At 48.0% G+C, this 27,939-nt stretch overlaps 13 protein-coding genes across 13 annotated transcripts; 6 read left to right on the top strand and 7 right to left on the bottom strand.

The window, feature by feature from the left end:
* Window positions 1–219: 219 nt before the first annotated feature.
* On the bottom strand, window positions 220–1,789 carry F9C07_4869 (putative C-14 sterol reductase; the record flags this gene model as incomplete). The annotated part of the gene is made up of 3 exons (XM_041290792.1): window positions 220–1,322; window positions 1,382–1,689; window positions 1,749–1,789. 3 exons carry the CDS (start codon window positions 1,787–1,789, stop codon window positions 220–222), a joined length of 1,452 nt encoding a protein of 483 aa, XP_041144488.1.
* Window positions 1,790–2,164: 375 nt separating this feature from the next.
* Window positions 2,165–6,003, top strand: F9C07_4870 (putative DNA mismatch repair protein Msh6; the record flags this gene model as incomplete). Its single annotated transcript, XM_041290782.1, has 5 exons — window positions 2,165–2,488; window positions 2,556–2,597; window positions 2,654–2,825; window positions 2,883–5,260; window positions 5,314–6,003. The coding sequence occupies 5 exons, from the start codon at window positions 2,165–2,167 to the stop codon at window positions 6,001–6,003; spliced, it is 3,606 nt and encodes a 1,201-aa protein (XP_041144489.1).
* Window positions 6,004–6,604: 601 nt separating this feature from the next.
* On the bottom strand, window positions 6,605–6,835 carry F9C07_4871 (uncharacterized protein; the record flags this gene model as incomplete). The annotated part of the gene is made up of 1 exon (XM_071511281.1): window positions 6,605–6,835. The coding sequence occupies one exon, from the start codon at window positions 6,833–6,835 to the stop codon at window positions 6,605–6,607; it is 231 nt and encodes a 76-aa protein (XP_071364995.1).
* Window positions 6,836–6,895: 60 nt separating this feature from the next.
* F9C07_4872 (putative histone h1.3) lies at window positions 6,896–7,400 on the bottom strand (the record flags this gene model as incomplete). The annotated part of the gene is made up of 2 exons (XM_041290793.2): window positions 6,896–7,246; window positions 7,302–7,400. 2 exons carry the CDS (start codon window positions 7,398–7,400, stop codon window positions 6,896–6,898), a joined length of 450 nt encoding a protein of 149 aa, XP_041144490.2.
* F9C07_2150170 (uncharacterized protein) lies at window positions 6,951–8,849 on the bottom strand. The gene is made up of 3 exons (XM_041290794.2): window positions 8,494–8,849; window positions 8,279–8,437; window positions 6,951–8,226 (listed from the first exon to the last, which is right to left on the bottom strand). Exons 1-3 carry the CDS (start codon window positions 8,732–8,734, stop codon window positions 7,811–7,813), a joined length of 816 nt encoding a protein of 271 aa, XP_041144491.2. The 5' UTR covers window positions 8,735–8,849; the 3' UTR covers window positions 6,951–7,810.
* Window positions 8,850–8,995: 146 nt separating this feature from the next.
* On the top strand, window positions 8,996–10,195 carry F9C07_4874 (uncharacterized protein; the record flags this gene model as incomplete). Its single annotated transcript, XM_041285290.1, has 1 exon — window positions 8,996–10,195. One exon carries the CDS (start codon window positions 8,996–8,998, stop codon window positions 10,193–10,195), a length of 1,200 nt encoding a protein of 399 aa, XP_041144492.1.
* A 248-nt stretch (window positions 10,196–10,443) lies between these two features.
* On the bottom strand, window positions 10,444–11,497 carry F9C07_2230746 (YeeE/YedE family integral membrane protein; the record flags this gene model as incomplete). Its single annotated transcript, XM_041285294.1, has 2 exons — window positions 10,444–11,154; window positions 11,210–11,497. The coding sequence occupies 2 exons, from the start codon at window positions 11,495–11,497 to the stop codon at window positions 10,444–10,446; spliced, it is 999 nt and encodes a 332-aa protein (XP_041144493.1).
* A 570-nt stretch (window positions 11,498–12,067) lies between these two features.
* F9C07_1395185 (8-amino-7-oxononanoate synthase) lies at window positions 12,068–14,550 on the bottom strand. The gene is made up of 3 exons (XM_071508065.1): window positions 13,664–14,550; window positions 13,462–13,604; window positions 12,068–13,394 (listed from the first exon to the last, which is right to left on the bottom strand). Exons 1-3 carry the CDS (start codon window positions 14,430–14,432, stop codon window positions 13,008–13,010), a joined length of 1,299 nt encoding a protein of 432 aa, XP_071364996.1. The 5' UTR covers window positions 14,433–14,550; the 3' UTR covers window positions 12,068–13,007.
* A 1,805-nt stretch (window positions 14,551–16,355) lies between these two features.
* On the top strand, window positions 16,356–16,936 carry F9C07_4878 (uncharacterized protein; the record flags this gene model as incomplete). Its single annotated transcript, XM_071511282.1, has 2 exons — window positions 16,356–16,408; window positions 16,831–16,936. The coding sequence occupies 2 exons, from the start codon at window positions 16,356–16,358 to the stop codon at window positions 16,934–16,936; spliced, it is 159 nt and encodes a 52-aa protein (XP_071364997.1).
* Window positions 16,937–20,073: 3,137 nt separating this feature from the next.
* Window positions 20,074–22,563, top strand: F9C07_2281901 (MFS transporter). The gene is made up of 9 exons (XM_041290783.2): window positions 20,074–20,642; window positions 20,703–20,814; window positions 20,877–21,094; window positions 21,152–21,196; window positions 21,248–21,590; window positions 21,639–21,701; window positions 21,757–21,961; window positions 22,014–22,360; window positions 22,438–22,563. Exons 1-9 carry the CDS (start codon window positions 20,424–20,426, stop codon window positions 22,467–22,469), a joined length of 1,584 nt encoding a protein of 527 aa, XP_041144495.2. The 5' UTR covers window positions 20,074–20,423; the 3' UTR covers window positions 22,470–22,563.
* On the top strand, window positions 22,562–23,761 carry F9C07_1397004 (uncharacterized protein). Its single transcript, XM_071508068.1, has 3 exons — window positions 22,562–23,096; window positions 23,151–23,205; window positions 23,280–23,761. The coding sequence occupies exons 1-3, from the start codon at window positions 22,961–22,963 to the stop codon at window positions 23,683–23,685; spliced, it is 597 nt and encodes a 198-aa protein (XP_071364998.1). The 5' UTR covers window positions 22,562–22,960; the 3' UTR covers window positions 23,686–23,761.
* Window positions 23,762–24,339: 578 nt separating this feature from the next.
* On the top strand, window positions 24,340–26,412 carry F9C07_2150207 (carotenoid oxygenase). The gene has a single exon (XM_071509227.1). The coding sequence runs from the start codon at window positions 24,819–24,821 to the stop codon at window positions 26,013–26,015; it is 1,197 nt and encodes a 398-aa protein (XP_071364999.1). The 5' UTR covers window positions 24,340–24,818; the 3' UTR covers window positions 26,016–26,412.
* F9C07_2242644 (uncharacterized protein) lies at window positions 26,413–27,692 on the bottom strand (the record flags this gene model as incomplete). Its single annotated transcript, XM_071510025.1, has 3 exons — window positions 26,413–26,852; window positions 27,027–27,384; window positions 27,552–27,692. 3 exons carry the CDS (start codon window positions 27,690–27,692, stop codon window positions 26,491–26,493), a joined length of 861 nt encoding a protein of 286 aa, XP_071365000.1. The 3' UTR covers window positions 26,413–26,490.
* Window positions 27,693–27,939: the final 247 nt, after the last annotated feature.

A 27,939-nucleotide genomic window follows, 5' to 3' on the forward strand; every position in this document is an offset into this window, starting at 1 on the left:
GTTGGAGTATCTGTATGCGGCGTACGTAATATGTAGCTAGATTTGTAATTCTTCTATGTTTTAAAGTGCTTGTTATATTTTCTATGAATTGTCGGAATGTAAGCTTCATTTTTCTCTAGATTGTGATCCATAGACTACATAACAAGACTCGCCATGCGCATGTGCCTCTAGTTATTTAGTGTACAGGTGTGATAGATGGTTGCCAGATTGCCCGCCAATCTAGTAGACCCAAGGCAGAATTCTCCACTTCACAATCCTCCTGTATTCCTCCCAGTCTTCTCCGTATTTCTTCGCACACATAGCATCATCTCTCCGTTCACGATGCATCAAGAGGATGGCAAAGTAGAGCACATAAAAGTACGTGAAAATGGCCCCCCAGCCCTTGGCCTCACCCTGAACAACCTCCCGCCCATCAAGCATCTTGAAGTCCGTTGATAAGGCTGCGGCACTGCCAGCAGACATGATAGTATAGCCTGCCAGTCCTGTCGGCAAACTAAAGGGCATGGATTGCAGCCAGTCCCCAAAGTAATTGATATGGCGAGACATGCCCCACCATCCTGCCGTCAGCAGTCTTGTTCCTCGTTTGGTTTGAATGTACGGCATGTTTGCCACACTTGGATCACTAGGCTGCGTGCGGAAAACGTTCTTCTGCGTGTTGGCAGCGCGGAAAATGTACAGGCCGAGTGCGAAGACTGCACTTACGGCGGCGATACCGGTCCATCCGAGGTGCAAGGGGTAGACTGCGAGGTATCGGCACTGGGTTGAGTAGAGAAATGGTACCCAAACAAGATCTCCGAAAGACAACATGAACCCAAAGCCATCCGTGGTAATGTCAATCATGGTAAGAATGCCGGATTCGTTATACTGTCCGTCAAGAACGTAGAATGCTTGTACGGAAGCAGTGAAGAGGATACTATCGGAGATGAAGCCATAGGTGCGGTATTGCTTGGCAATAAATGCTAAGTTGAGCAATATCCACCCAGTCAGGCCGGGGCGCATCTCGCACCAGGTTTTGATGTCAAATTCGCCGAAGATTGGGAGAGACACACGAGGGTTCAGCTCACGACCGATATAAAAATCGTATACAGAATTACCAGTGTTTCCACCAGCAGCTAACTCACGAAGCTCCTTGTTTGGATAATTGGTGTCCACGCTGAAGCTGCGTACGTATACAAACGCGGAAAGGGCGTATGATATCAGAATGTTGGCGGTCAATAGCTGCACATAATTGTCCGCGATGTACGTCCAGACAACAAAGTCTGCACCCTTGAGATATGTTCCAATGGCGCATGCAGCTAGCTGAACAACGCTAGACGAGAAAGCTTGGTTGGAATGTCAGCAAATGCTAGTCTTGAGTTGCGTTTCACATGAAACCTCATACAGTTAAAGCGGTATGTCAACGGCCGATCGTGTTGAACCAACTTTGTGCCACGCACTTCTTGTGCAGGGAGAATCTTCCAGAGGAACATGCTGAGGAGGTAATATGCAAGCACCACCCCCGTCACCTCCCAACTGTAAAGACCCCAGATGCCCCCAAGAGGCCATCCAATCTCGGATTTTAGCCTCCCCCAGCTCAGGGTACGAGGGCTTAGTAGTGATGGTACTGGACAGCCAGTTACATCGTTGCATGTAAAGGCAAAGACATAGAGCAGAATGGGGAGGCCCACGGTGATGGCAGCAGCACCCAAACTAGGAATAGTAAGTCAGCGATATACAGTACACCAGTACTAGGGGAGGGTTGAGCTCACGGTCCACCAAACTCATACTTTGATTCAGTATGAGAGGGCATAGTGCTAGCTAAATAATCTGCTATTAAGTGGATTGACAATTGAGCAGCATATTATTTGTTTAAGCCCTTTTAAGGGGCGGGTGTAAGGGTTGACCATGCGCATCACTCCGGATCCACCCTATCCGCCGTCTACTTCCCTTGATGCCTGAGGCGTGGACGGAATGAAGGCCGGAAAACCACTAAACGCGTCGACGCGCGACGCCCTTCCGACGATTTGATAGATCGACTTTCCGCCCGGCAGGAAAGTGCCTGCATTTGTTGCGAGAGCATCACATCTGCCTTATCCCCTACCTGTCGGAGTTGAATAGATTCTCAATATCTACGGCATGTTCTATTAGAGTTTTAAATCCTATCTTTTACCCCCATCAATCCAGAATGGCAAAAGGACCGCCCGCATCCTCTTCCCCGGCCGCAACGCCTCCCTCCGGAGTGCTTAAACGAACTACTTCTAGCACTCAGAACATGAAGAACCAGAAGTCAATTCTAGGTTTCTTTCAGAAGTCATCACCATCCACTCCATCTACTGCTCGCAATGCTGAACCAGCTTCGTCGCCTGCTCAGAGAGTATCGGAGCAGCGCGGGGCTGCCAGAGGGTCCGTGAAGAGCGACAAGAAGAAGAGTCTCCCACAGCTCTCGGACCTTAGCCCGGTACCAAGTAGTGATCTAGTTGAGCCTGAGGAGGATGAGGGCCATATTCAGGTATGATTAGTACTTTAGCACGATCTCACGTTTGACGCCGATAGAGCTTCGCTCACTGGATTGGCAGGCGACTTCTAATGACGCAAAGACCGATTCCCCATCTCGACGGGTAAGCTACCATGTCCCTAAGGCTTCTGTATCATAGTGTATACTGATTGTCTGTAGCCTAAAAAGCAGGTCAACTACTTCGAGTCCGATTCAGAAGGCGAGGATGACGACGAAAAGATATTCCGCCCAGGCCGGAAAAGTAGCAAAATATCTAAGCGAAGAAAGTTATCTCCCGAGAGCGATGATGAATTTGAACAAGGTGGAGATGATGCCGGCTACTCGGACGAAGGTGTGTTATTGATCTCATAAGCCCTCGTTGCAGTTTGACAGGTATTGACTGTTTCAGATATGGATGATTTTATCGTTGCGGATGACTCAGATGAGGACGTAAAGACTTCGAAGAAGCGCAAGAGGCCAACTCAACCGAAGCCCAAGTCGTCGTCTGTACCGCCAGTCCCATCCTTTGAGGAGGATATGGATTTGAACATTCCTGATGCATCTTCTGGCTCCGCGATGAAATGGACGTATGATCCGGATAGTGCCGAGCCTCGTCAGAATCGAACAGCCCCTGCGAAGTCGAAGAGCCCATCTGGTAAGAAACTGAAAGCTCACGTTACAGAACCAGAGCAACGCTATGCCTGGCTGGCAAACATTCGGGATATAGATGGCCATTCCCCGGGCCACCCTGACTACGACCCTCGTACCCTTTATATTCCTCCACTGGCTTGGGCTAAATTTTCACCCTTCGAAAAACAGTACTGGGAGATCAAGCAGAAGTTTTGGGACACGGTCGTATTTTTTAAGAAGGGAAAGTTTTATGAGCTTTATGAAAATGACGCCACCATTGGACACCAGTTATTCGACCTCAAACTTACCGATCGCGTGAACATGCGTATGGTGGGTGTTCCTGAAATGAGCTTGGATCACTGGGCAAATCAGTTTGTCGCCAAGGGATTCAAGATTGCTCGCGTCGACCAAATAGAGTCCGCCCTCGGCAAGGAAATGCGCGAAAGAGATGGAAAGAAAGGGGGCAAAGAAGACAAGGTCATCAGGAGAGAGCTGTCTTCTGTCCTTACTGCTGGAACGCTGGTTGAGGGTTCGATGCTGCAGGATGACATGTCTACTTACTGCGTAGCTATCAAAGAAGCCATCATAGAGGATTTCCCTGCGTTTGGGCTAGCTTTCGTTGACACAGCGACGGGACAATTCTTCTTGTCGGAGTTTGTCGATGATGCCGACATGACAAAGTTTGAAACATTCGTGGCTCAGACTCGCCCGCAAGAACTACTTCTCGAAAAGTCCACAGTTTCACAGAAGGCACTCCGAATTTTGAAGAATAATACAGGCCCCACTACCATTTGGAACCACTTGAAGCCAGGGAAAGAGTTCTGGGAAGCGGACATTACGGTGAAAGAAATGGATGTCAGCGAGTATTTTGTTTCTGAGGACGATGACAACCTGAAGGCGTGGCCGGAAGCTCTTCGAGCGGCTCGCGATAAAGAACTAGTGATGTCAGCCTTTGGGGCGTTGGTACAATATCTCCGGCTCTTGAAACTTGACCGTGACTTGATCACAATCGGTAACTTCTCCTCGTACGATCCAATCAAGAAGGCTTCTAGCCTAGTGTTGGATGGCCAGACCCTTATCAACATGGAAATCTTTGCAAATTCATTTGATGGAGGCTCTGATGGGACACTATTCCAGCTTTTGAATCGCTGCATCACACCATTCGGCAAGCGCATGTTCAAGCAGTGGGTTTGCCACCCGCTGATAGATGCGAAGAAAATCAATGCCAGATTGGATGCTGTTGATGCCCTTAACGCGGATCCTAACATTCGGGATCAGTTTTCTTCACAATTGACCAAGATGCCTGATTTGGAAAGACTGATTTCCCGTATTCATGCTGCTAATTGCAAAGCCCAGGACTTCCTGCGTGTGCTGGAGGGCTTCGAGCAAATTGAATACACCGTGAGTCTTCTTAAGGACAGTGGTTCTGGAGAAGGCGTTATTGGTCAGTTGATAAGTGCGATGCCGGACCTGAATGAGTTGCTTGAATACTGGAAAACAGCATTTGACCGCACCAAAGCAAGGGAGAATGGCATTCTAGTACCTAAATCAGGCGTTGAAGAAGACTTCGACAACTCCCAAGAGTACATCGAAGAACTCCACAACGAGCTTGATAGTCTTCTGAAGCGGGTTCGTCGTGAGTTAGGCTCTACTGCCATTTGCTACCGTGACAACGGCAAGGAGATCTACCAGTTGGAGGTGCCGATCAAGGTAAAGAACATTCCCAAGAACTGGGACCAGATGTCAGCAACTAAACAAGTGAAACGGTATTATTTCCCTGAACTTCGGACGATCATCCGTAAATTGCAGGAAGCCCAAGAGACACATAGTCAGATTGTGAAAGAAGTCGCTGGCCGATTCTATGCCCGGTTTGACGAACATTATATAACATGGCTGGCAGCAGTCAAGATTATCTCGCAGCTGGACTGCTTGATAAGTCTTGCAAAGGCTTCCTCATCTTTGGGACAACCAAGTTGCCGCCCTGTCTTTGTTGAGGATGAGCGAAGTGTACTCGAATTCGAGGAGCTACGCCATCCGTGCCTCCTCTCCTCTGTGGAAGACTTCATACCGAATGACATCAAATTGGGGGGTGACCGTGCTAACATTGATCTTCTCACTGGTGCTAATGCTGCCGGAAAATCCACTGTCCTTCGAATGGTACGTCACCTTGCCTGATTTGCGTTGTAATTCGCTAACTAAATTGCCTGTAGACGTGTGTCGCCGTGATCATGGCTCAGATCGGTTGCTACTTGCCTTGCCAATCTGCGCGATTGACCCCCGTGGACCGCATCATGTCCCGTTTAGGCGCAAATGACAATATCTTCGCCGCTCAGTCAACGTTCTTCGTAGAGCTTTCCGAAACCAAGAAGATCCTCTCCGAAGCTACTCCCCGATCTTTGGTTATCCTCGATGAATTGGGTCGTGGAACCAGCTCATACGACGGAGTGGCCGTGGCCCAAGCCGTACTGCACCATGTTGCTACGCACATTGGAGCCTTGGGATTCTTCGCGACCCACTACCACTCCCTGGCGGCTGAGTTTGAAGGACACCCTGAGATCACACCGAAACGCATGAAGATCCATGTAGACGATGAGGAGCGACGTGTTACGTTCCTGTATAAACTGGAAGACGGTGTTGCCGAAGGTAGTTTCGGCATGCACTGTGCCGCCATGTGTGGTATTTCCAGCAAGGTCATCGAGAGAGCGGAGGTCGCCGCAAAGCAATGGGAACACACTAGTCGTCTCAAAGAGAGTCTTGAACGCCGAAAAGGTGGTGGTTTCATTGGGTTGGGTTGGTGGAGCGATGTCGCCTGGGCCCTTCGAGAGTCCTCTGACGTCAATGAGCACGAAGTCACCGATAGAGGTCTGGACGTACTTCTTAAGGCTATTGAAGCTCTGTGATTACATTTGTTGCTCTATACTTCAAGTGTTCCTTCACTCATTCGGTGTTTGATTAAGTCTGTCACGTCATGTTCTTTATAAAAGGGGTCTTTGCTCGGAGTTCGGGGATGTGTTAATATGTGTTGATTGGTATCTTAATTGATTAATCTGCGGCTGGCGTGATTATATAGGGAATATTAAATTCAAGACTTCTTTGTGATTTACAACAACCTTTGAGTGTACCTCCTAACAGGGATGGCCGCCTCTTTTCTGCTTTGTTCCAGACCGTGAACCATTTCTCAATGCAATTCGGCCACCAAACACAGATCCTTCGATGAAATTCGCTGATTCTTGATTTACACTTAGAATGGCCATAGTACTGAATGGTAAGAGCGGAGCTTTCTTGTTTTTCTTTTTTTGAGTTTATGTACTGAGTAACACAGTGTAGATAGACCACCAGATACCAGACCCTTAGATCTTTCTAAGCTGAGCAACAATCCAAATTCTGGCTTTCCCTTCCACCGAACAGTAGCCAATTACTAATAAGAAAAGAAACAACAGCTTGCTAGATAACTCCACCATCCGCTCTGGAATCCATCATAGCAAGAAACGAGAAGACGACCTAAGCATCACCCTCAGCCTCAGCCTTGATACCAGGATGAGCGGCCTCGTACATAGCGTTGAGCTGAGCATCGAGCTCCTCATTAGTCATGGGGGACTCATCCTCGGTCTTACAGTCGTCGTAGATATCCTCCGGTTCCTGCTTAATGCTTCGCATCTCCTCCTTGATCGAAACATCTTCTCCTTTCACGGAACTATCCTCTGATTTGATGCTACCCTTGGTTTCAGCCATGGAGGAACTGGGCTCAGACTTAACGGTGTCTTCGCTGCTGCGATTGATTTGGCCTCTTGATTAGCGGTGTTCATTTTGATTTCTCGTGCGTAGCAGGACAGGGGCATACTCATACGAGTCTTTCTTGATCACCTTTGCGATGCCCTTCTTAATGATACGCTGGCGCTTCGCTTTGGGGGCTGGCGCTGCTTCTTCTTCCACGGGTTCCGTGTCGGCAGCCATTGGGGGCTCTGCGGCCGCAGCCTTCTTGGGGGGTCGGCCCCTCTTGGGGGTGTTGGCTGAGGAGCCCTCAGCGGAGGTGGGTGGTTCTGGCTTGTAGTCGCTCAGCTTACGCTTTGCGTTCCGGTATGTTGTACTAGCTGAGGCTGGGTTCTTGTACCCGCCGTACTGGGCCAGTTTGTCGAGGTCAAGCTCGAGTTTATATTAGTTCGGAGTTCTGGTTTGAATGGAGAGTGGGTGTACGTACTTTGTTGCTTTCGTCGGTGCAGAGGATGCTCAGGAGGAGGATTTTCTGCTCGGAGTTGGTGAGGCCTAGGAGAGTGTCGGGCTTGGGTTTGTTGGACATGTTGACTGTTCCAAGTAAATGGTTGATGCTTTGGTGTACGTAGGCGATGGAAGAAGACCAAGAGAAGAAGTGTAGAGTCGATGGAGCTGAGAGGAGGGGAAGTGAGAGGTAGTGAAGATTGACTGAGAGAGGAGATGGGAGATTGTAAAGTGAGGAGAGAAAGAACTATCAACGAGGAACACAGGAAGAAGGGAAACACTGCCCTCGTGAAAGGAAGAGATTAAATCACAGCGAAAATGGTCAGAATGTTCCGGGAGGGAGTGTAGCAAGAGTAAATGATCAGAAGTGAATGCAAAGAGTTATTCCTATAGCGAGAGCAGGAGTAGTGAATTGTCCAGTCACCACTCAAATCTTAGCCAATCACGAGCTTTATGTTACAGTCATATTAACAGAGGATATTTCCTTGATTCTCATTTCTTTGGTGACGGGTTCTTTTGGATCTGTTTGTATACATGTTCCCACAATTCGGGATAGAATGTCGTTGACTCTCTGCCAGGCTGACTCTTCTCTGCCGCGTAGAATTGCCGTAGAGTCTTTCCTGCCCACCAGGGCAAAGGGGCAGGGTTTTTATTGCGAAAGCTCACGGGACGGAAAATGGCTTTGTCAGGAACCAAGTCCCCCAGTCGCACCTCGGTCTGTCGAGGAATAGTCGTGAACTTCATAGTGTTGATGTATAATGTAGCTGTAGGAGGCAGGTTCTTCGCATATTGAACCGTATGTTCCTTTGAACGCCGAGCAAAAGCAGGAAGAGCGAGGTGTACGAAATTCACGAATGGAGCAGAGGTATAAGAAACGAAAAGCATCGGGAGAGCTCCGCCAACAACAACTGCACAAAAATGTTTAGCTAACAAGCCGCCAGGGTGGAGAGTCAATCTTACCAGCGGGTGCTAGATACCATGGAAACTCATCGGACGCAAATGCCGGTGCGACAACCAGGACAGAAACGCCAAAAAGGAAGATGGTTGTGATGCGCAACATCCCCAGAAAGATTGTCTTGCCTGTTCCGCCATGGTAGATCAATATGCGCTCCGGGGGACCTGCAATATACCGTCAGGACCAATGTTCCAATTGCAAGTTATCACAGAAAGCGTACCTCGTCGAATAGCGGTCTTTGCATGTGTCGTGGCCGACTGTGGTGAGCTCCGGGCAGCTGTCGCATTGTTTTCCTTTGGTTTCAGAGCCGGGGATTCATTTTTGGAGAGTCGAAACGGCGTTTGAGTCGTCTTCAGGCGATAGAAGATCGTGCTGTTAAGATCCCTCCGCACACCACGGGGGAGCAGCGTGCGCAATTGCGGATGCAATAAGATTTGAGGCCTCATAGTGGACAATTGCATTGAGGGAGGCGAGTTGCAGCTTGTCGCATTCGAAAAAGATGACGGAATGCGGATGATCCTCGGAACGTGACCCGCGACGGTCTTGGCGCCGATCAGCTCTCGTTGACAACCGGCCAGCTTTCTGTCAACAACTTTAAACATCCCTTCTTTAAGGCTATCGTTTATGGTCGCTCCTTTGTTGTGGATCTGTTCGAATTCGGGCTTATCCTCGGTCGTCGCTTGAACAGGGATCGTGATCCCTGCTAGCACTCGGACTTCACTATGTCTTCTGCTAACAGTGGCCTTTTCCGCCCTTTGCTTACGATAGGCGTTGCACTCTTGTACTTCTTGCTTGCTGGCCAAGCGTACGAGGAAGTCTCCGATAACACATTGAATGCCCTTCCTCGTCCGAACAATGACTTCGACATCCATAATGGAGCACTATTAGCGCCTATTCTAAGGCCTCGAGTCTCCGGAACGGCGGGCTCTGCAGCCGTCCTCGAGCACTTTGCGGACTTCTTCCGCACGACCCTCCCAAGCTGGAATATCCAATTCCAGAACTCCACGTCGACAACTCCTGTATCGAAAGGAAAGGAGGTTCCCTTCGTGAATCTCATTGCGTCTCGTGACCCTCCGTGGGCAGCCCCAGGCGACGTTGGAAGGCTTACACTCGTTGCGCATTATGACAGTAAATACTCGCCGGAGGGTTTCATCGGGGCAATTGATAGCGCCGCCCCTTGCGCAATGCTTATGCACTCCATGAGGAGCATTGATTCAGCCTTGACAAAGAAGTGGGAGAAGATGCAAGCAGAGGGCAACGCCGACTCGTTGGAGGAGCAAAAGGGCATCCAAGTCATCTTCTTGGATGGAGAGGAGGCATTCAAAGTATGGACTGCAACTGATTCGCTGTACGGGGCTCGTTCGCTGGCCGAGCATTGGGATTCGGAGGTAAACCCTGCTATGTCAACGTACAAGACCCCTTTGTCTTCTATATCCCTGTTCGTACTTTTGGATCTCCTCGGCTCTAAAAGTCCAACTATCCAGTCCTACTTCTCAACTACGCATTGGGCATATAAGAAGCTGGCTCAACTTGAGAAGCGATTTCGAGACCTTAAGCAGTTCAAGTCCTCTGTTGATTCATCCCACCCAGCATGGTTCATTGATATGTCGAAGTCGGAGCATGACATTACCACTTTCCTCGGCATACAGGATGACCATTTGCCATTCCTGGAACGTGGTGTCGAAATTCTGCATCTCATCGACGCTCATCCCGCCAAAGGATTCCCACTGGTGTGGCATAACGAAAAGGGCGTACCGGACGATGGCGAACATCTGGATCTAGCAACCGTGGAAGACTGGAGCATGCTGATTACAGCATTTGCGGCCGAGTGGATGGAATTGGAGGGCTTCATGCCCCAACCCATCGGCGAAGCGCCGCCCGCAAAGAACGCCGACCGTTTGAACAAAAAAACTGAGCTGTAAGATATACCAAAATTAATTCCAAGTGGTTTATATACTGCCTCCGAGGCTCTAATATGTACAGTCTATGTTACATATCTTGCACTTTTAGCTCTATATCATGGTGAACCGTGCTGACGTTCGTGTCGCATAGCTCTTAATGGCGGTTGCCTTTTAGCGATCCTTTCTCCCGGTCTTTGATAGATCAACGGGACACGTTTCTCACTGACATCCGTAGAAATTTTCAAGATACGGGAACAGTTTCATGCCATTTATACCAGGTTGCCTAGCATGTACCCTGTCATTTCGACTAGGCCCCATGCCGGCTGCAGAGCTGCACGAAGCACCGCGGGACCCGGACACACTCCCCGTAACCCCCAGGCAACCCCAAAGGCCGCTGCACCGGCGACAAACCTCCAGTCAATGTCCGCCATAGTGGCTGTTGGGAGCCTCCAACTGTCTGCCAATGTGGGCAGTTCCGGCTTGCCATCCAGTTTGTCGGTCTTCTGTCCCGGTTTCGCTGTCAAAAAGGTAATGAGCGACGGTCCGATTCCAAAGAGAATTACAAGCGCGAGCGAAGGATCGAAACGGAATAAGTCGGTTGGAAAAGCGAAGAAACGCAAAACCTTTGATGGGTTTGCCATTCCGGTGAAGAAGAGGCCCATGCCGAATTGCAGCCCTGCTAGATAGGAGAAGAGCGTTCTGGATTTCTCCGATTTACCCATTATCCGCGGCACCACGAACCAGTTGGTGATGAATGTGAGAGTGGTAGTCCCGATCATGAATATGAGCTCCGCTGTTGACGGATACATGGGAGTGTAACAGGGAACTCCATGCGGACAAGGAGGGATGTTCTGGCCTCCCGAGACCAGATTTGCCGTGAGCAGAGCGGTTGTGAAGAAGATAGCGGTTGCGATGAAGGAGCGCGGCGACAAGCGGGATATACCACAGAGCATGTGGCCAGATGTACATCCTCGACCATTCTAGTTTGTGCCCTTTGTTAGCTTGTCTTCTGCATAGACAGCCAGCTCTGCATACCTTTGTCCCCCAACCCAACAAGAACCCCGTCGCGAGAGTAGAAGCCACCGATGCCCAGGAGTTCGGGCCCGGCGGATATAACGGTATCAACGAAGGCACAAAGAGGTAAACAGGGACGACACTAGACAACAACCCAGCAATGATGGGAACATTGTCCCGGGACGGACGCAAAACCGATCCTGACAAAAGCGATGAAATGCCAAAAACCGCGCCATTATGAAGAAGAAGACCGGAGGAACCCTGAAAGAGCAACAGAGCTCCCAAGGACGTATGTACGGGTGTAAACATGACAAAAGCAAGAGGACCAACAATGGTATTGTACGATATCCAACTTCTTCAAGACAACATATAAGATTTCACGGTAGATCACAACGCTATCCCAAGAATTGAATCCTAGAAATCCATTTTCGCACACGTAACGACGTCCCTAGATAAAAGAAATAAAAAAAAGATATCACCAGACCGAGTAGAATCCCAACAAACAACATCAATCGGGAACAAAGAATTTCAGTCCTCTCACTCGGGGACCACCGCGATCCATCCCTCTATTGCCATTGCGTCAACCCTTCCCTGTGGTCCCCGAGGGCAGAAAAAAGGAAAAAACCAAAAGTTTAACCGCAGTTCCTCGAGGGAATATCCCCCGTGAGGGAATCCAGAAACATTCCTCATACTCAAGGACCATGTTCTCACGCACACATACTTCCAACCATCACCCAGAAGTATAAGGATCCTGAACTAGTCCAACGGCAGTACTTTTGTTCCCGCCTTGCAGGGATCATGTTCTTTGACAGGCTAAACCACCCCCGTGATCAGTTCTCAAAGGGGTTAAGTCTCCAGTCCGCATTCGGTATCGGGTGGTCGGATCCTGGTCCCCGAACGGGCTAAGGATCGGCGCTCCCGGTCGCCTGATTCGGGCGAGAATCAAAACGGCGATACGTATCTCATCGTGACGGTCTTTCCTTGGTTCCGACCAATAGAATCAGTGTGTTGTGTACTGGATTTGTAACAATGTATTGCCAGTGCGGATATGGAATCCGGGGTCGGCGATAGCCGCGACACCGATGACCGTTTGTATGTGAATGGGGTGTATCGGCTGGGATGAGGTCGCCGATGTTATGGGTTTGTTTCTGCATGGATGTTGATTTGGTAGGGGGCGGGGATCGCGTGGTCGGGATTGTTTTTGACGATTTACCTAAGTTGCTTTGAGGGGGTGCCCTAATGCAGGGAGTGAAGTTTATTGTCAGCAAATTTTGGTTGTGGAATTCGTGGATGCGGAGGGAGTGTTTAGGTGGAACCGGTCTAGGAATGTGTCTGTGCTGTCATATTTGGGGGAGGAACGGATTGCCGAATGTCTTGGAGAGCTAATAGTAGGTCATGGTAGTGTTATCTAGTGTCTCTTTCATGATACTATACTTTTAAATGGTCTGGATGTATATCTACTTAGGTGCTATATGTATTACCTAAACTCTTTCACGTCATTGTCGGTTTAACGGGCTATCTGACGAACAGTCCAGGTATATAGGCCGGAAGTACTCCGCAGTTAAAGGTGCTTTTAAGCTGGGATGTATTGGTTGATTTAGCACTTTATAGGATGAAAAGGCAAATAAAACACAACAACGATAATAATCATGATGATGACCAAAAGATGTAATCATGAAACGAAAGTCAGATTGAGACAAATGGAAACATATTTTCTGTACATAAACCATTTTCCGACTAAGATGAAAATATCACGGATAATGTTCATCCAGTTTACCTCTGTACAATTTGTTAACATCCACACAAGCATCGCTTTCTCTCACAGCCGTAACTTGATTGTAGTTGGAGACAGGGTCGGCGCATACTGGTCCGCCCATTCCATGATCGACTTGACCAACGCTTCGATTTGCTCTGGTGTATTTTCAACGTGCATCATAACTCGAACCCGCTCTTTCGCCATGGGCACAACGGGATACCGCACCCCATGCGTGTACATTCCACGGTCTAGGAGCCATTTCTCGAGACTACGGCAGTAGCCTGGCTGTGTGATGACTGGGATAATGGGTACAAGGAACGAAGAACCTGTCAGAAAATGGTCGGTGGTAGGAATGCTCAGGATTCCGGATCTTCGAACATGTTCCCAGTGGGGATGATGAAAGAGGAGGTCATAGAAGTGGTAGATCCGGTCTTGGAGTTGCTTTCGACGCTGATTACCTCCATCTGTATTAGAGAGGAAAAAACTTCAAACGTTGTGTGAACGGGGTTACACTTACCCAGTCACCCTCCTCGCTGCTCATGACAGTGACCGCAGCTTTGATGGTGGCAAAAAAAGTGAAGGCCGGAGCCGTGGTGAACATGAAGTTACGCGCATGGCTGACCAGATACCTTTTAATCAGACCGTCACAGAGAATAATGCCTATGATTGGTTAGTCGGAGGTTGTTGCAGCATAAAATGGGTTGGGATAGAAAGCCTACCACCACCTCCTCCAATAGCCTTGCCGAAGGTGTGCAACCTGACAGCAATCTCGTGCTCCAGACCCAGCTGACAGGCTAGACCAGCTCCACTTGGTCCGACAATACCATGGGAGTGAGCCTCGTCAAGGATCATAACAAGATTACCTTTCGGCAAGGCCCGTTTCGCTTCGTTGACGATCTCAGCCACGGGCGCCACGTCCCCGTCCATGCTGTAGATCGATTCAATGGTCACGAAGACGGTATTGAGCCCATCGGCAATTGCTGGCTCCAATAGCTTGACTTCTTCGAGAACGTCGTACAAGGATTGTGGGTCGTTGTGCGCAAATGGTCGTATGATGTGTGCTTTTGAGGAACGCATGCCATCGCGCGTGCTGGCATGAATCTTTGCGTCGTGAATAATGGCATCTCCCGTCTGCGGGAGCGTCGCATGAATAGCAACGTTGCCCTCATATCCAGAAGGCAAAATCAAGCCCTCGTCTGCATTATAAAAGTGGGCCAAGTCTCGTTCGAGCTCGTCAATATATCGAGTGGTTCCGCCTAGGAGACGGCTGCCCCCGGTCCCAATAGCAAAGTTAGGATTTCGCGCAAGCTCTCTGAGAAACTCCTCTCGTGTTGCTGCGCTCCCACCAAGGGAAAGGGTGTTATTTGAGCCGAAGTCAACACAACCAAGCTCGTCAGCTGGTGCTGTAAGCTTGAAGACCTGACCTTTCTGGCGGCTAGGGTCTAGTGCCGCCTCAAGGTTCTCGCGGTATGCTGACGGAAGGGCCATGGTGGGCTTGGAAACTTCTCTAATATGATGTATCTCTAAAGGGAAAGAGATCGTCTTCGGATGGAAAGAATGTACTATAAACAGAACTGGAGGAAAAAATAGAAGCAACTTGAATCAAGAATAAACAGGCATCAGACTCTGCTTTATAACTCCCTCAAAGGCCGCCACAGCTGGGATTGGATTGTGGCTTCGGTATGCATTGTTCTACAGAATTCCACGTACAGTTGGATACACTTTTCAGCACCCACTCTGAAAACAAAGGTAATGTCCACCAAGCGATGGCCCCGTGGAACTATGGCTCAGAAGGCCAATCCCTGCCTTGCTGGAAGCACAATATAGCTCATTGCCACACTCACTGGAGGAATGGAACAGTCCAGGTGAACGAGACCAAAGTTTAGGCCGGTCTTGTACCCCATTAGAGATGGGCACAAATCCCGGTACAAAGGGTCCACCAGTGCTGGGACATGCGAAACGCATCTAGTGAAACCTTTTTCATCCTTTCCATGACGCATTCGTCCAAGCCTGGTCATAGGAAACTTGGTTAGACCGGGGCCAAAGTGCGTGTCACTGGCAAGTCGAAGTTTTTGGCGAATTCTGTACCGTCATTGCCTCCACCGAGCCAGGAGCCAACAACTCTATCGTCGAGGCCTCTTGAAAAGCCAATACAGACCGTATCAGCTTCCTTTTATGGAAGTCACTCGGTCATTGTGTGATGTCAAATGACCATTGTTGACAGTGCACCGGGGATACGGCGGGATTATACAAAAGTAAACCAGATAAAGCTGAAACAGCCACCATCATTGGTTAATCACACGTCGTATGCTAATGGCATATGACGGTAGAAGGACATTATGGTTCATGAAATTCGGAGATCAGCATTCGGTATTGCATATCAATAGACTTACACTGCCCAGTTGGCATCGGCTATAGGCTACAGACAGATAGTCATTTTTAGGACCGAACCACTGTCCTGGGTCCCTATGCTATCATGTCTGGGGTGCGTTGAAAGAAGGTCTCCACCTGGTCCCCTGGTACAACGGTTTATGCCATTGTGGCCCTCTTGGCCATTACGGTTGTGGCCACCGAGGAAAAATGGAAGGTAGATTCAATCCTCGTGGGCGCCGACTCATCTCAGGTCTAGACACCCTCTCCTGAACTGGACCTTCACCGAGGAGGGCTCCACTCGCCGTGTCACACTATTGCCTCCGAATACCAATACCTAGGTAGGTAATTAGCGCGAGTTCCGCTCGGTGTCACCGACAGCCTCGGCCGAATTGATGGGACGTTCTCTCAATCCAAGTAGCACCAATTGGCGCCATCCCGATTGCTTTACATGAGCTTGGACTCAGAACAACCAATAGGAGAAAACAGTAGAATAATTATTACATGACCAATGGTGACTCCCGTGACAGAGCAACAGGGTGCGGGGCCAAATCCCTAAGAATGCGAGGCGATCTCATTAAGTGACGTGAGAGTTTTGGACTAAGATAGACTTATCATAGTCGTTGTTGAGTCGCTGGCAACGGTCTGTGTTCAGGAAGTCCTGGCCAATCGATCAATGGCGTTTGAGAGAGCCGCATTCAGTGATGATCCACGTATGCTCTTCCAGGAATCCATCCATTTTAGTTGAACGAATAGAGTAAAGATCACTGTAACCGATGTTGCTAGTGTAGTATATATAATACCGTATAATATTAATTGAACATAGCTTCGTTGTAAACAGTAATCCAATGCATGGAAAGTTCATCACGCAAATCTATCTAAATCATGTCCAAAGAAAGTGTCTGCGTGCGAGGATCGAATGGACGAGATTCCTACTTAGAAGATCCCGCATTCACCGTCTAGAATTTACACCAGACGGGGTAGGAGGAAAGAAAAAGATAGAAGAATGGAGAAGGATAGGGTGAGCTAGGAAAGGTAATAATGCGTCTCTCAGGGGGGGGATCTTTTGGTGGTTCCGAGGGGTTGCAAGAACTGTATGGAAGAAAGAGAAAGTATATGCCGACCAAAGTTCCTGCCCATGCTACCATGTATTAAGGTGAAAATGGTTCTCCTCGTAGACTCAGCGGACTCAACCGCCACCACCAATGCACTACTCCTCTGTCCCAAAGTTTGGAAGTTCTTTGTTGAAAGTACTGACAACGCATTCTGAGTGGTAGTGCTAGTGAAATTAAAGGTATTTGAAATCATTCTAATTCGTGACCCACCAGCAACAGAGACCCAGACATTGCGACCGCACCGGAGCTATCAAGCAGGTTTTCTCGGATCACGATGTATATGTCTGCTCATACTAGGTATAAGGGGCTTCTGCTCAAAACCCAGCTTAAGAAGACGAGGTCGAATTGGTTGAGTTTTCCGCTATTTTAAGTTTCCAGAGACTTTTACTGACAGGTTTAAGACTGGGTGGTAACACACCCGAACTGTACCGACCATATCAAAACGTTGAGGCTATTCCCATCACACACAAGAAGGCAACAGAGAGGAAGTTACCCAGTCGCCAATAGGGTCTGGGCACGCTCCAAGTGAATACGAGACTCTCGTCATCGATTTTGCGAGAATTTCAGATTGGAGGGCGCACAGACTTGCCCTAACATATAAGGCTGCGATGAGATGGAAGATCACTGACTCGTAGCCATACTCCAAAACTTAATCGCCCTAAGAAATTAGTTGGATGGTCCCAGTCCACTCCAGTGATTCGTTTGATCATGCTAGTGGGACTACCATTTGTTTCACATCATCTGGGGACAAAAGTTCTCTCGGGCTGCTCGTTCACTGCGCCGCATCCCGTAACAGGAAGGCGGATACTGAGTTGGATTGATTGAAACCATCTTGGCCCACAACCCCAAGTGGGGGAGTCAATGCGATATCCCCCTGCGGTACATCTTTCTACCTAATCCAGTTGTCTTTTCGAAGCCCTTGATCATGTGTGATGTGGATTGAGCCACCATGGTATTTACATGACGCAGACTCCGCACCGAAATGACGGAACCCTCGGCTCGAGCCAGAGTCTTGTATGTTATGAACAATCCTTTATTACCAGGTATCACCAGATCATGTCTATGTGTGCTTAATGATTCTTTAGAGACAATTTCAAGCAATTCAGTATCCGGAACAGTACAAAGGTCATGATCGTCGATATGAAGCTTGAAAACCTTATGCTGGGTTAGTATTGAAAGGATCCAAGGACATAATTATCTTGGGAAACGTTCTGTAATCCCTTGTAGCTTTAAATGAGCCGCTTAGTAGCAACTAACGTCAATAGTGATTCCACATCCCCTCACTACAGGCAACCTGGAAGTACTGGTATGAACGTGGATCGGCAATCGGAAAGTTCTTTTCTTAACTCCCTAGACCATGACCATGCTAATAACCAACTCACAAAGACCTGTTCTCGGATTAGCCGGTCCATAACCAAATCCTTCTACGACATAGTCCCGGTGAAACAAAGACTCGTATTGCGCCAGTTGAATAAGGATCCACTTACACATACCTAGTATCAGCCTGAATAGGTAGCTCCTTTGTATCCTTCTGTATTTTGACAGGCTCTCCAGGGTTACATATGTCTTATTCTTTCCTAGTCGGATAGTGGCGCCGTGCAACTCACATGAAGGCGCACCGACTAGTAGTGGCTTTCTCTTAGCGCCAGAGACAGAAAAGCCTGCCAGCCATTCAAGACCCCCAAGACTCACCCAGTTCGTGCTTTGGCATGGATCCCCCATGCCTTTTTACAGGCTAGTGTTTTAGGAACAACTAGACGTCAAAGCTCACATAAAGTGCCATGGTCACTATCGAAGTTTATCTCAGATTGGAATAAGCTCTCATAATGGTCGAAGTTCTTAAATTGTTTATTCCCATTCGGATCTGTCGCCAAGTGTATTCAGTCCACTCTTATTGCGCGCTCTTTGCCGCCCAAAAAATGACTAAACTGAGCGCCAATTGAATGTATGAGAGAGAGATGATATGACTCCATTATCAATGCCTGATGTTCAGATGGCTGTACCGGCACCTCACACGTCGTAGAACATTAGTATTCGTAACAGTTGCAATTGTGAGTCTATGTTCATTCGATTAAGCTTGCTGTGATCGCTATGAAGCCCAAACTGACGTATAATTAGTACATAAAAACATATCGAAATTTGCTCCATTACGGTACTAGATGAGACCCGTGTTGTGCGGCCAGAGGTCGGCACCGTGGATTTTCAGAACTTGATCAGAATTACAACTTATCGAGCAATTGACCCTGAATCTTACGCCAACATCTGTGGTGTTAACAATAGTTACTCATACCGTGGTGATTAATTTCGAAAGGATAGCAGCAAGGAAAAAGCATATCTCTACCCACTCCTCATCGGGCACAATCGACATGCTCTTCCCAAGCATTCCAATCGGATGGCGATTTTCTATGTTTTTCTTCAAGGATTTCCCAAATTTTTGCACTGCTCGCTGCTATACGTGATACATTTATGCAAGCTCACATAACCGCCGACTTCTCGATACTGTTTCCCTATGGGACCAAGACGAAGACAATAGCTGCGTTAACAGGGTATTCAAGAATGAATTAAATGGCTCCGGTATAGGCCTTCAAATTGACTTGATTAAGACTTTTCTCGGCTTTTTATCGGGGATATTGTCATACGGGCGGAGCTCTTCCATAGCCGTAGTGGAGCCGTTCTCAACTACCTATTCTCGGCTGCACAAGAAATGCAGGACCACTTTTTGCACAGGTAACCATGATATAGCTTTCCAACTCACTGCTCGGGAAAATTTTCCTGGAAGAGATCTAGGTCTACATGAGTCTTCTGTAGCTCTGAATCATGATTGGCGTAATGGAAAGTGGCACGTCCTATGGTGGACCGGCATTCCGAACTTGTAGTGCTTGATGGTCAGGAGCCAATACTGAATGATGACTGCTGACCTTTCTATTACTGAAATTGAGTTTTTTTAAAAAGGTTAAACTCATACATATAACCCTATAGGGCTACTTCGCTTTGAACCGTATTGATCCGCGCATCTAAAACCCGGAAAATAGGAATCTGACAAGATGGCCGATACCATACACGCTGGAGAAGGCTTTACTGGTGACATTGAAGAATTGAGTTTACTCACACCCAGATATGATAGTTGGCTGGAAGCACCACGTGGAGAACGCATGGAAATGCATCATGATCGGTGGAATCTTGCACGTGGATCTGGGACGTGAGCCGGTAAAAGAGCCGGGTTTCGTCGGCTTGATGCCCGCTGGACTTTGGCTCCCTAGTGTATATCGGGTTCCTTCGTAGGTTTCGGGAGCTAATGTGGAGATTACGTAGAGTGGCTGGATGGGTCTATGTCTTAAGGTCTTTCAACGCCGCTGGATATCCTGTACTGTTGTCTGTATGTATGTACATGTGTACAAAGACACCATATAGACTGGCTCAGTAAACCGGTCTACGTTTACTGCTGGAACTTAGTGAGTATTGCTAAGCGTGACAGGGCAGGTAAAATTCTACGGAATGACCGAGACCGCGTGCTTTAGTCTTAGGCAGTGGGGGGGCGAAAGAAAAAAAAAAAGCTCCCCACTATCAGTTGTTTATTTGGCTCTCGGACACTTTCCGTACGCTTAATCTTATCAATCAGCGGGTTCCTGTCTTAAGGTTACTACCAATCAATGTCGCCGGTTCCCACACTAGATCAACCTGGGTGTTTTTCCAACTTTTAAGGCCAATTATTCTCTCCCGTGTTTCTAGATTAACACACCGGAGGGAGACTCCATTTGGTCATAGCTACCATTACCAAGCCCACTGAAATCTAATCTGATAACCTTGGCCCAAAGGATTTTGGCCGCTCGCTGCCACGCCACATTCCGGGACTTCTCAATAAATACTACGTCCATTCGTCCTGCCTTCCTCGACGTTCACTCGACCCCTCTACGTGCCGAGCATTATTGGAGTTGCGTTGGCTGTCGACTCAAGTGGAGGACCACACCCTAGCTGAAAAAAGCTTGAATAAACCATGGAGGCGTCCGAGAAGCCAATCGCTACGGCTACAGTTGACGAACCTGTTAAACCTTCGTCGCCGGCCCAGGACCAGCAAACCGAAGACAATGGAGATGGGAAACAACCACCTCCGCTGATTGCCAAGTTAATCGCCGTCTTGCTAATCTCCTGTATTAGTTTTGGTTCGTCATGGAGCTCTGGTGTCACAGGTGCTATGAAAAGCACCATTAAGAAGGTATATACCTTGCCCACGGCACTTATTGACACGAACATGATCTGATTCACGTCCATGCAGAAAATGAACATCTCGAATACCCAGTTCTCTCTTCTCGAAGCAAGTGAAGACTTCATGGTAACCCTGCTCATGCTGGGTAGCGGCATTGTAACTGATCGAGTGGGAGGGGCCGGTTAGTAGAGCTGTGCTTTACCTAGTGGTAGGGGCGCGAACTAATATGTGTTTGAAACCTAGAAATGATTATCTACGGTAATGTCGTCTACACGATAGGGTCCATTCTAGTTGCTGCCGCGACTACTGTTCGGTCGTTTAACTTTATGGTCGGAGGAAGAGTTATTCTGGCGCTGGGCGATATCGCAACGCAGGTTGCACAATACAAAATGTTCTCGTCGTGGTTCCCTCCTAGCAACGGTTTTGCCTCTACACTTGGACTCGAATTAGCCATGCGGAAGGTATGTCTCTCATTACTTTCTATGCAGAATGGAAACGAGATAAACTGACCTACTTAGATCGGCGGCTTTGTAGGTAAATCGACAGCAAATCCAATTGCTAAAGTAAGTGTTGTTCCCAAGCCATACTCAAAAAATTGTTAACCCATGAAATAGAACACCGGCAATTTTGCCTGGGTATATTGGACGTCGGTATTTATGAACCTATTTACCAATGCCGCAACCGTTGTCTTCTGGCTCTATAGCCGCTACTGCAATCGACACTATCAGGGCCGACAGGACAAAGCGACCGGTGAAGTTCTGACCGAGAAGAACAAGAAGTTCGAGCTCAAGAAAATATTTCAACTTCCATGGATGTTCTGGTGTATTCTGGCGTTCTCCCTATTCCAAACGAGTGCTGCTCTGGTCTTCAGTCAGAATGCGACCGAACTCGCAGAGAAACGGTTCAACGTAGACTCAATCAAGGCTGGCTGGTATAGTGCCTTATCCCAGTACTCTGGTAAGTAAAATCCTACGTGTCTGCTATATCCGTGCTAATTTTCGACAGGATTCTTTCTAGTGCCCTGTTTGGGTGCTTTCATCGACGTTGCTGGAAATCGGGCAACTGTTTGTAAGTATAAATAGGTGACCATCCTATATAACCCACAAAGCTTACTATAAGCCAGTGTGTATTTGCGGAGCCGGTATGCTTCTATGCATGACATTAGTGAACTTTGCCTCGTCCAAAGCAGGTACTGGCGCAGCGTTTGGCATATATGCCATTGCCTCTGCCTTGGGCCCCACCACCATTATCGACGGAATCCGTACCTCCCTATGGCACCAATCTGTGTTTGGATCTGCATACGCAATCAAAGTGACCATGAATAACGCGTACGTTTGTTATAAGCCGTATCAATGAGAACTGGGCTGACCAGCTTGGCAGAATGAATATCATCGTACGAATTATTACAGGGGCACTGCAAGACGCAGATGATGATTCATATCGCCGAGCCGTGCGGGTATATCTTTTCTTAGCAGCGTGCAGTGTGGTCGTTGGGTTGGCTATCTTTATTGGATCCATGTTGACTGATGAACTGGGCCTTTTGCAATGGACTCGAAAGAAGAGGCTTACCTATGGCCCTGAAATTATCGACCGCATGAGAGAGCGCAGCTTAGTGACATATGGACGTCGCAGCTGGTGGATTTCATTATGCTGTTTTGGTGCCCTTGTCCTTCTTATATTAGGAAGTTGGGCAGCATATATATGGGGAGCCGTTACAGGCCACAATTCTTAGTTTATATAGTAGTGTGTTAGTACTTAATGAACTTGAGCATCCGCCCTGGTTTCACTGTGAGACAAAACCTACTGACATATGAATGGCTATTAAATGATTCTTAGTGAGGTCCGTGAATGTTATCAGTTCCCCATGTCCATTATCAACAACTAATGCATGGATTTAAGGAAAATGTTGAATGATGTCTGAGGTCCTAGAGATCTCCTAAAGAGGAAGCTTCGTATTGCCCCAGCAGTGTCGCGGGGCCATAACCAATCACATGAGAGGAAACGGGATAGAGTTTCGGATGTGGAGGAATTCCGCCGGACTGCTTAATGTTAGCTAACATGATCTGATCTGATCTGATCTCCCCGTCTCACCATATCTTCATTGAGTGTAATCGGCTGAAGCACATATCCCTCGGTTGTCATTGGATTATCTCTTAAGCGACTACAGGCGATTGTTCTTTATTAACTGTCATCGACCCAGAAGGCTCCATGCTTTTAGTCGCGGGTTCCCTCCCCTGTCTATCCATACTGCGTACATCCGAAGTACTCAGTATACACCTTTCTTCGCAGATATCTTATCAAGTAAATTACTTTACAAATCACCAATCATGATCCGAAGCAATTCCGCTGAGGCACAGAACACAACAGGTGTGGAGCACCGGAACTTAAACGGTTTATGGTCTTGTCACTTTTGCTTCGCCGATTTTCAGCGATACGATCATCTCAAACGTCATATAGCTACACGTACGTGAACTACCTGCACTTTCCCTAACTAGGTAGCCCGCTGAGGGTAAAAAGATACATCAGAAAGACCCTATCAATGTGAGTTTTGTGGCTCACCATATAAACGAGGGTACGTTCTTGGCACTCGCCGCATTTAGGGCTTTTAGGCAAACTCTAGCGATGCTGACGCAGAGTACTCCACAGGGATGCCTTGCGGCGCCATTGGAAGTCATGCTCCGCTCGGATAGAATCCGGTCAGTGTATACCAGAACCACGCCATGGTGGCAAGGAAAAGCACGCTTGTGATGGCTGTGCAAAAGCGAAAAAGTCATGTAATGGAGAGCTGCCGTGCTCAGAGTGCTGCACACGCGACCGAATATGCACTTACCAACGTCTCCACCAACGCGAGGAAGTGACTTTGCAAAGTGGATCTAGTGAATCGAGTCAGGAACAAAGCCCACCGAGCGACAACCGTAGCTTAAACCATTCAACCTGGGACCTTGGGCTCCAGACGTTCTACCCAGGCAGAGACGCTTGGTTTGAAGCCTATGGCCGTTTGGTTAGCTCAGGGAGAGTGCCGTCTATGCCGGACCCTGGAAGGCTTCGATAGCATACGTTCATTGTGAACAATGTTTGAGTTGGCCCGTGGAACCAGGGGTATTCAAATCCTCCACAAACGTGACAATTGGAGTAAAGCTGATTCGCCGACATAAAATAAAAGGTTATGTTAGCAAAGAATGTTCGTTGCGTCTTACTCGGCATCAGTCGAATTTTGAAGCCATCTCTGCGTTTATCGTCATGCCGATGAATTCCGCAAACATTGACCTCTTCTTCGGCTCTTTTTCCTTTCTTCTTTTCTTGGAATTTGCAATGCTACCATGTGAATGCACCTCAGTAATGGCATCTTGAATGTAATAACTTATTGTTATTACGGGTGTCCGTGCTTCCCAGTGAACTACTGGGGCATGATGTGTGGATACGATCGTCATATCTCCGCATTCATGACCTGGCGGGTTACCTCCACAACTAACGCCGGAGCAAACCACGGCACTAGCCGGCTTGAATATTAATCACTCGTTGCTAATTCACTGATGGACATCTCTATTATATAAGGATTGATTTCTGACCTGCCGATATCTCGTTTGTTCAGATCGCTCCTCATACCTGAAACTACAATTCTCTTATCACGCATATTGAACGACCTTGTTATTATCAAAAAGGATGACTATCGCAACTGGTGCTACAGAGTCCCAGACTCACTTTAACAATTGGCCCAATGATTTAGGGGTAAGTAGTAATAGGGCTATCTAAAATGTTCATATCCATGCTGACAATAGGCAGTTTGATGCCAACTACGAAGAGAGGTCTCCTGTAGAGCTCATAGTCACCGGCCATATTCCCACTTACGCTGCGGGAGTTCTCTATCGCACGGGACCAGGCAAATACAAGATTGACAGGGAGAATGGTGACACATTTCAAGTATCGCACTGGTTCGATGGCTTTAGCGAAACGCATCGGTTTCAGCTTGTTGCGCCAGATGCCACCCACTCTTCCCTGAGAGTCTTCTACAATTCCCGCTTCTCGACGGACTATCTGATTGAGCAAGCGAGAAAGACCGGCCGCCTTGATAAAATCAGCTTCGGTCAAAAGCGCGATCCTTGCAAGACAGTATTTCAGAAGGCCCAGAGCGATTTTAACCCCGATCCCTCCTCAGCCAACGTCGGCGTGACACTCTCCGTCAACATGCCAGGTCTTGATAAAGCCTTGGATGAAAACCGACCCAATATCGGACGCTGGAATGGTTCTTCAGGAATACAAACTCTGTATGCAAAAACAGATTCCACGTCTTACAAGAAGCTCGACCCAGAGACCCTTGAACCTGTCGGCCTGGCGTCACAAAAGGATCTACACCCTGACTTGGATGGGCCTTTGTCGGCATCCCATGCACGTTCTGATCCCATAACGGGGGACGTTTATAATTTCAATCTCGCTTTTGGTAAATGTTCAACCTATCGCGTCTTCCATGTGTCTGCCTCAACAGGGAAAACCACAATCCTTGCTACGTTCGAAGGAACACCTGCATATCTCCATTCTTTGTTTCTCACAAAGGACTATGTTATTCTCTGTGTGTGGAACTCTCATATCAATCCCGCTATGCTCGAGAAAGGCAGCTTCTTGCAAGCCATCCAATCATTCGATGCATCCCAGCCTACCAAGTGGTATGTTGTGGACCGCACCCAAGGTCAAGGGCTCGTCGCTACATTTGAAAGCCTTCCATTCTTCTGCTTCCATACGATCAATGCATGGCAAGAATCTTCAGCAAGTGGCACCGGCGTGGACATTGTAGCAGAGCTTGTCAGATACGATAACGCCGATACGCTGCACGCTCTATACTATGAGAAGCTCGTTTCCTCATCGGCCGAAGCGAAGGCCCACGCCCAGATCAAGAAAGACACTTACCGCTCAGAGTTTGCCCGTTTCCGTCTCCCAAATATCCCTGTCAGCCCTAGCACCGAAATTAAGACTGCGGCAGCTGAGTGGATGTCATGCAAAGCCTTTTCACCTGAGTTGCCAACTATGAATCCAAAACTGGTCACGCAGAAGCACCGATACACGTACGCTATTACTGCCCGCGACGAATCTACCTTTTTTGATGGAATAGTCAAATTTGACAGCCAAACCAAGGAAACGCTCCTGTGGAATGACCACGCCCAGTCTCCCGGAGAGCCAATTTTTGTTCCCCGTCCGGACGGTTTGGAAGAAGACGACGGGGTCCTTCTCAGCGTGGTGCTGGATGGATACTCAGGTAAAAGCTATCTGCTTTGCCTTGATGCTCAGACATTGAAGGAACTGGGTAGAGCGCATGTCAATGGACCGATTGGATTTGGATTCCATGGTCAGCATATTCCTTCGAATGGAGTGCCAACCGGTGATTACTAGCCAACGTTTTATCTTTTTCTTTTTGTTGTTCATTTTTTTCTGCTTATTATCGCTTGAAGTGGAGAGCTGGATGTCGCCTGTTCACTCTTTTAACTAATGGTGCTATGCTAATCAATGGAGAGCTTGACATTGCATTGTTTCGCTTTCTGTTTCATATGTCTCGGTGGCCGAGGTTGTTCTGCCCTATGTTTCGATCGTATGTTACTCTGAAGTGCTCTATAAGTAACCTTCAGTGTTTTAACTCAGAAGTAAAAATACGCTTGAGTCTAACAGTGAATGTCCATCACACAAAACCCTTCATTGAACGAATACATTATTTTCCGTGCGAGGGTGTTATCAATATCGACAGACACAGTGTCAACAGCCTACCATGTCGAAAAGTGCACTGTGATATAGTATTAGATTAATATCATTCTATACATATCCGTATCTATATGCCCTCCCACACAGGTATATTATTAGTTATTATAATCATCTAGCTCAGCTCCCACTTGCAGTCAGAAGCCTCCACATCCTCACCATCCTCACCATCCTCAGTCGGGAAACCCCTGTACAGACAGTATCCATCCTCCTCGTGGAAGTTCGCAATGACATCCTGGCCATCCCCACTGAGGACCCATTGCACGAAATCCTGTACCAGTTCCTTGTTATCCGAGTCCTTGGAGGTGATGATATCGGCCGGGTTGAGCAGCTCTTCGTATTCGTCGCCGCGCTTGTAGATCTCCAGCTGGTCTGCAAGATCCTTGTCCGTGTTACTGAGCCTCAGGTACGGTCCACGATCGGTGACCGTGTATTCTCCGAGCTTGATCGTGGCAGTCAACGCCTGGATCGGGTAGTCTATGTACTGGTGGTACTATTCGGAGTAGGCGATGGCCCAAGAGACCTTTTGCAATCAGCAGATTAGCTCTTCCAACCCTCTCAACCATAAAATACAACCATAAACCAGAGATAGAAAAAAGGGAGAGAGAGAGAGAGAGAGAGAGAGAGAGAGAGCTGACTTATCAAACCGACTCGAGAACCGCGCTGTCCCATTCTCCCCCGCATTAAACAGCTTCGAGAACGTCTCCGTAATATCATGCTCATCCTGGATATCGGCTGTGTTATTCTTCCGCCCGGCGAGGTAGAAATGGTCCCGCAATGTGTAGCACGGCCGTTCCTCGTAGTCTTTGCAACTGTCACCGAAGCACGGTCTCATGCTGTTCGAGTCCTTGTATTTACAACCTGAGACGACCCCGTTTTTGATTGCGATTTGTTCTGCAGTTTTGTGGTATGTGATTCCTATGTCTATGTCTACTTCATTGGTTTTACCTTCTATGAGACCGCTTTGGCCGGCACCTCCGTTGCCGATGCGGGTGAGATTAAATCTGTTCTACAGGGATGAATCAGTTTATATACTACCTCCTCCGCCCATCGGCTGAATACTAATAGTAGCCTTTTGCGAACCAAGACCAAACCAAACCACAAAACAGACGAGACGGGGTGGTTCAGCTGAAAGAATCATTTTCCTATCATGACTTAGGGTTTGTGGCCCAATACCCACTGTGGCTTCCCATAAGGTGAGCCGACTATGGAGCGTTGCCCAGACTCCATCAGGGCTTCTGTCCAAGACAGAAATGTATGAATCACTTCGCATGGGCGCTTCTCTAACGGCGCGCCATAGATTAGACTCTCTAGCATGATGCTGCACAACATATTTTCTGCATCTTGCGTAAAGATGCGTGGCGCACTGCATTCCCTGATACAGAAGGTCCAGACCTGTAGACTGTCCCTTTTGTATAGTAAGGCTCTCTTCAACACCGATTGGTTTCCAGCCTCCATAATGTGGATCGAAATGCATGAACCTTCGTACTGAACTTGATGGCCAAATTTTAAAATGGACCAAGTTTGGAGATTCTCGGAGGCACATCTTTTCATAATTTTCAGA

Source organism: Aspergillus flavus, chromosome 3 (assembly GCF_009017415.1).
Source record: "Aspergillus flavus chromosome 3, complete sequence".
NCBI classification, from domain to species: domain Eukaryota; kingdom Fungi; phylum Ascomycota; class Eurotiomycetes; order Eurotiales; family Aspergillaceae; genus Aspergillus; species Aspergillus flavus.

Bases quoted from the DNA above. Each gene is read 5' to 3' on its own strand.
- F9C07_1395185 (XM_071508065.1), bottom strand. From the start codon at position 14,432: ATGGCCCTTCCGTCAGCATACCGCGAGAACCTTGAGGCGGCACTAGAC. The intron at 13,605-13,663 runs GTAGGCTTTCTA...AACCAATCATAG, and splicing joins GGCTATTGGAGGAGGTGGTG to GCATTATTCTCTGTGACGGT. The intron at 13,395-13,461 runs GTAAGTGTAACC...GGAGGTAATCAG, and splicing joins GCAGCGAGGAGGGTGACTGG to CGTCGAAAGCAACTCCAAGA.
- F9C07_2281901 (XM_041290783.2), top strand. From the start codon at position 20,424: ATGGAGGCGTCCGAGAAGCCAATCGCTACGGCTACAGTTGACGAACCT. The intron at 21,702-21,756 runs GTAAGTATAAAT...ACTATAAGCCAG, and splicing joins TGGAAATCGGGCAACTGTTT to TGTGTATTTGCGGAGCCGGT. The intron at 21,962-22,013 runs GTACGTTTGTTA...CCAGCTTGGCAG, and splicing joins AAAGTGACCATGAATAACGC to AATGAATATCATCGTACGAA.
- F9C07_2150170 (XM_041290794.2), bottom strand. From the start codon at position 8,734: ATGCAATTGTCCACTATGAGGCCTCAAATCTTATTGCATCCGCAATTG. The intron at 8,438-8,493 runs GTACGCTTTCTG...GGTATATTGCAG, and splicing joins AAAGACCGCTATTCGACGAG to GTCCCCCGGAGCGCATATTG. The intron at 8,227-8,278 runs GTAAGATTGACT...ATTTTTGTGCAG, and splicing joins ATGGTATCTAGCACCCGCTG to TTGTTGTTGGCGGAGCTCTC.
- F9C07_1397004 (XM_071508068.1), top strand. From the start codon at position 22,961: ATGATCCGAAGCAATTCCGCTGAGGCACAGAACACAACAGGTGTGGAG. The intron at 23,097-23,150 runs GTACGTGAACTA...GAGGGTAAAAAG, and splicing joins CAAACGTCATATAGCTACAC to ATACATCAGAAAGACCCTAT. The intron at 23,206-23,279 runs GTACGTTCTTGG...AGTACTCCACAG, and splicing joins GGCTCACCATATAAACGAGG to GGATGCCTTGCGGCGCCATT.
- F9C07_2150207 (XM_071509227.1), top strand. From the start codon at position 24,819: ATGCCAGGTCTTGATAAAGCCTTGGATGAAAACCGACCCAATATCGGA.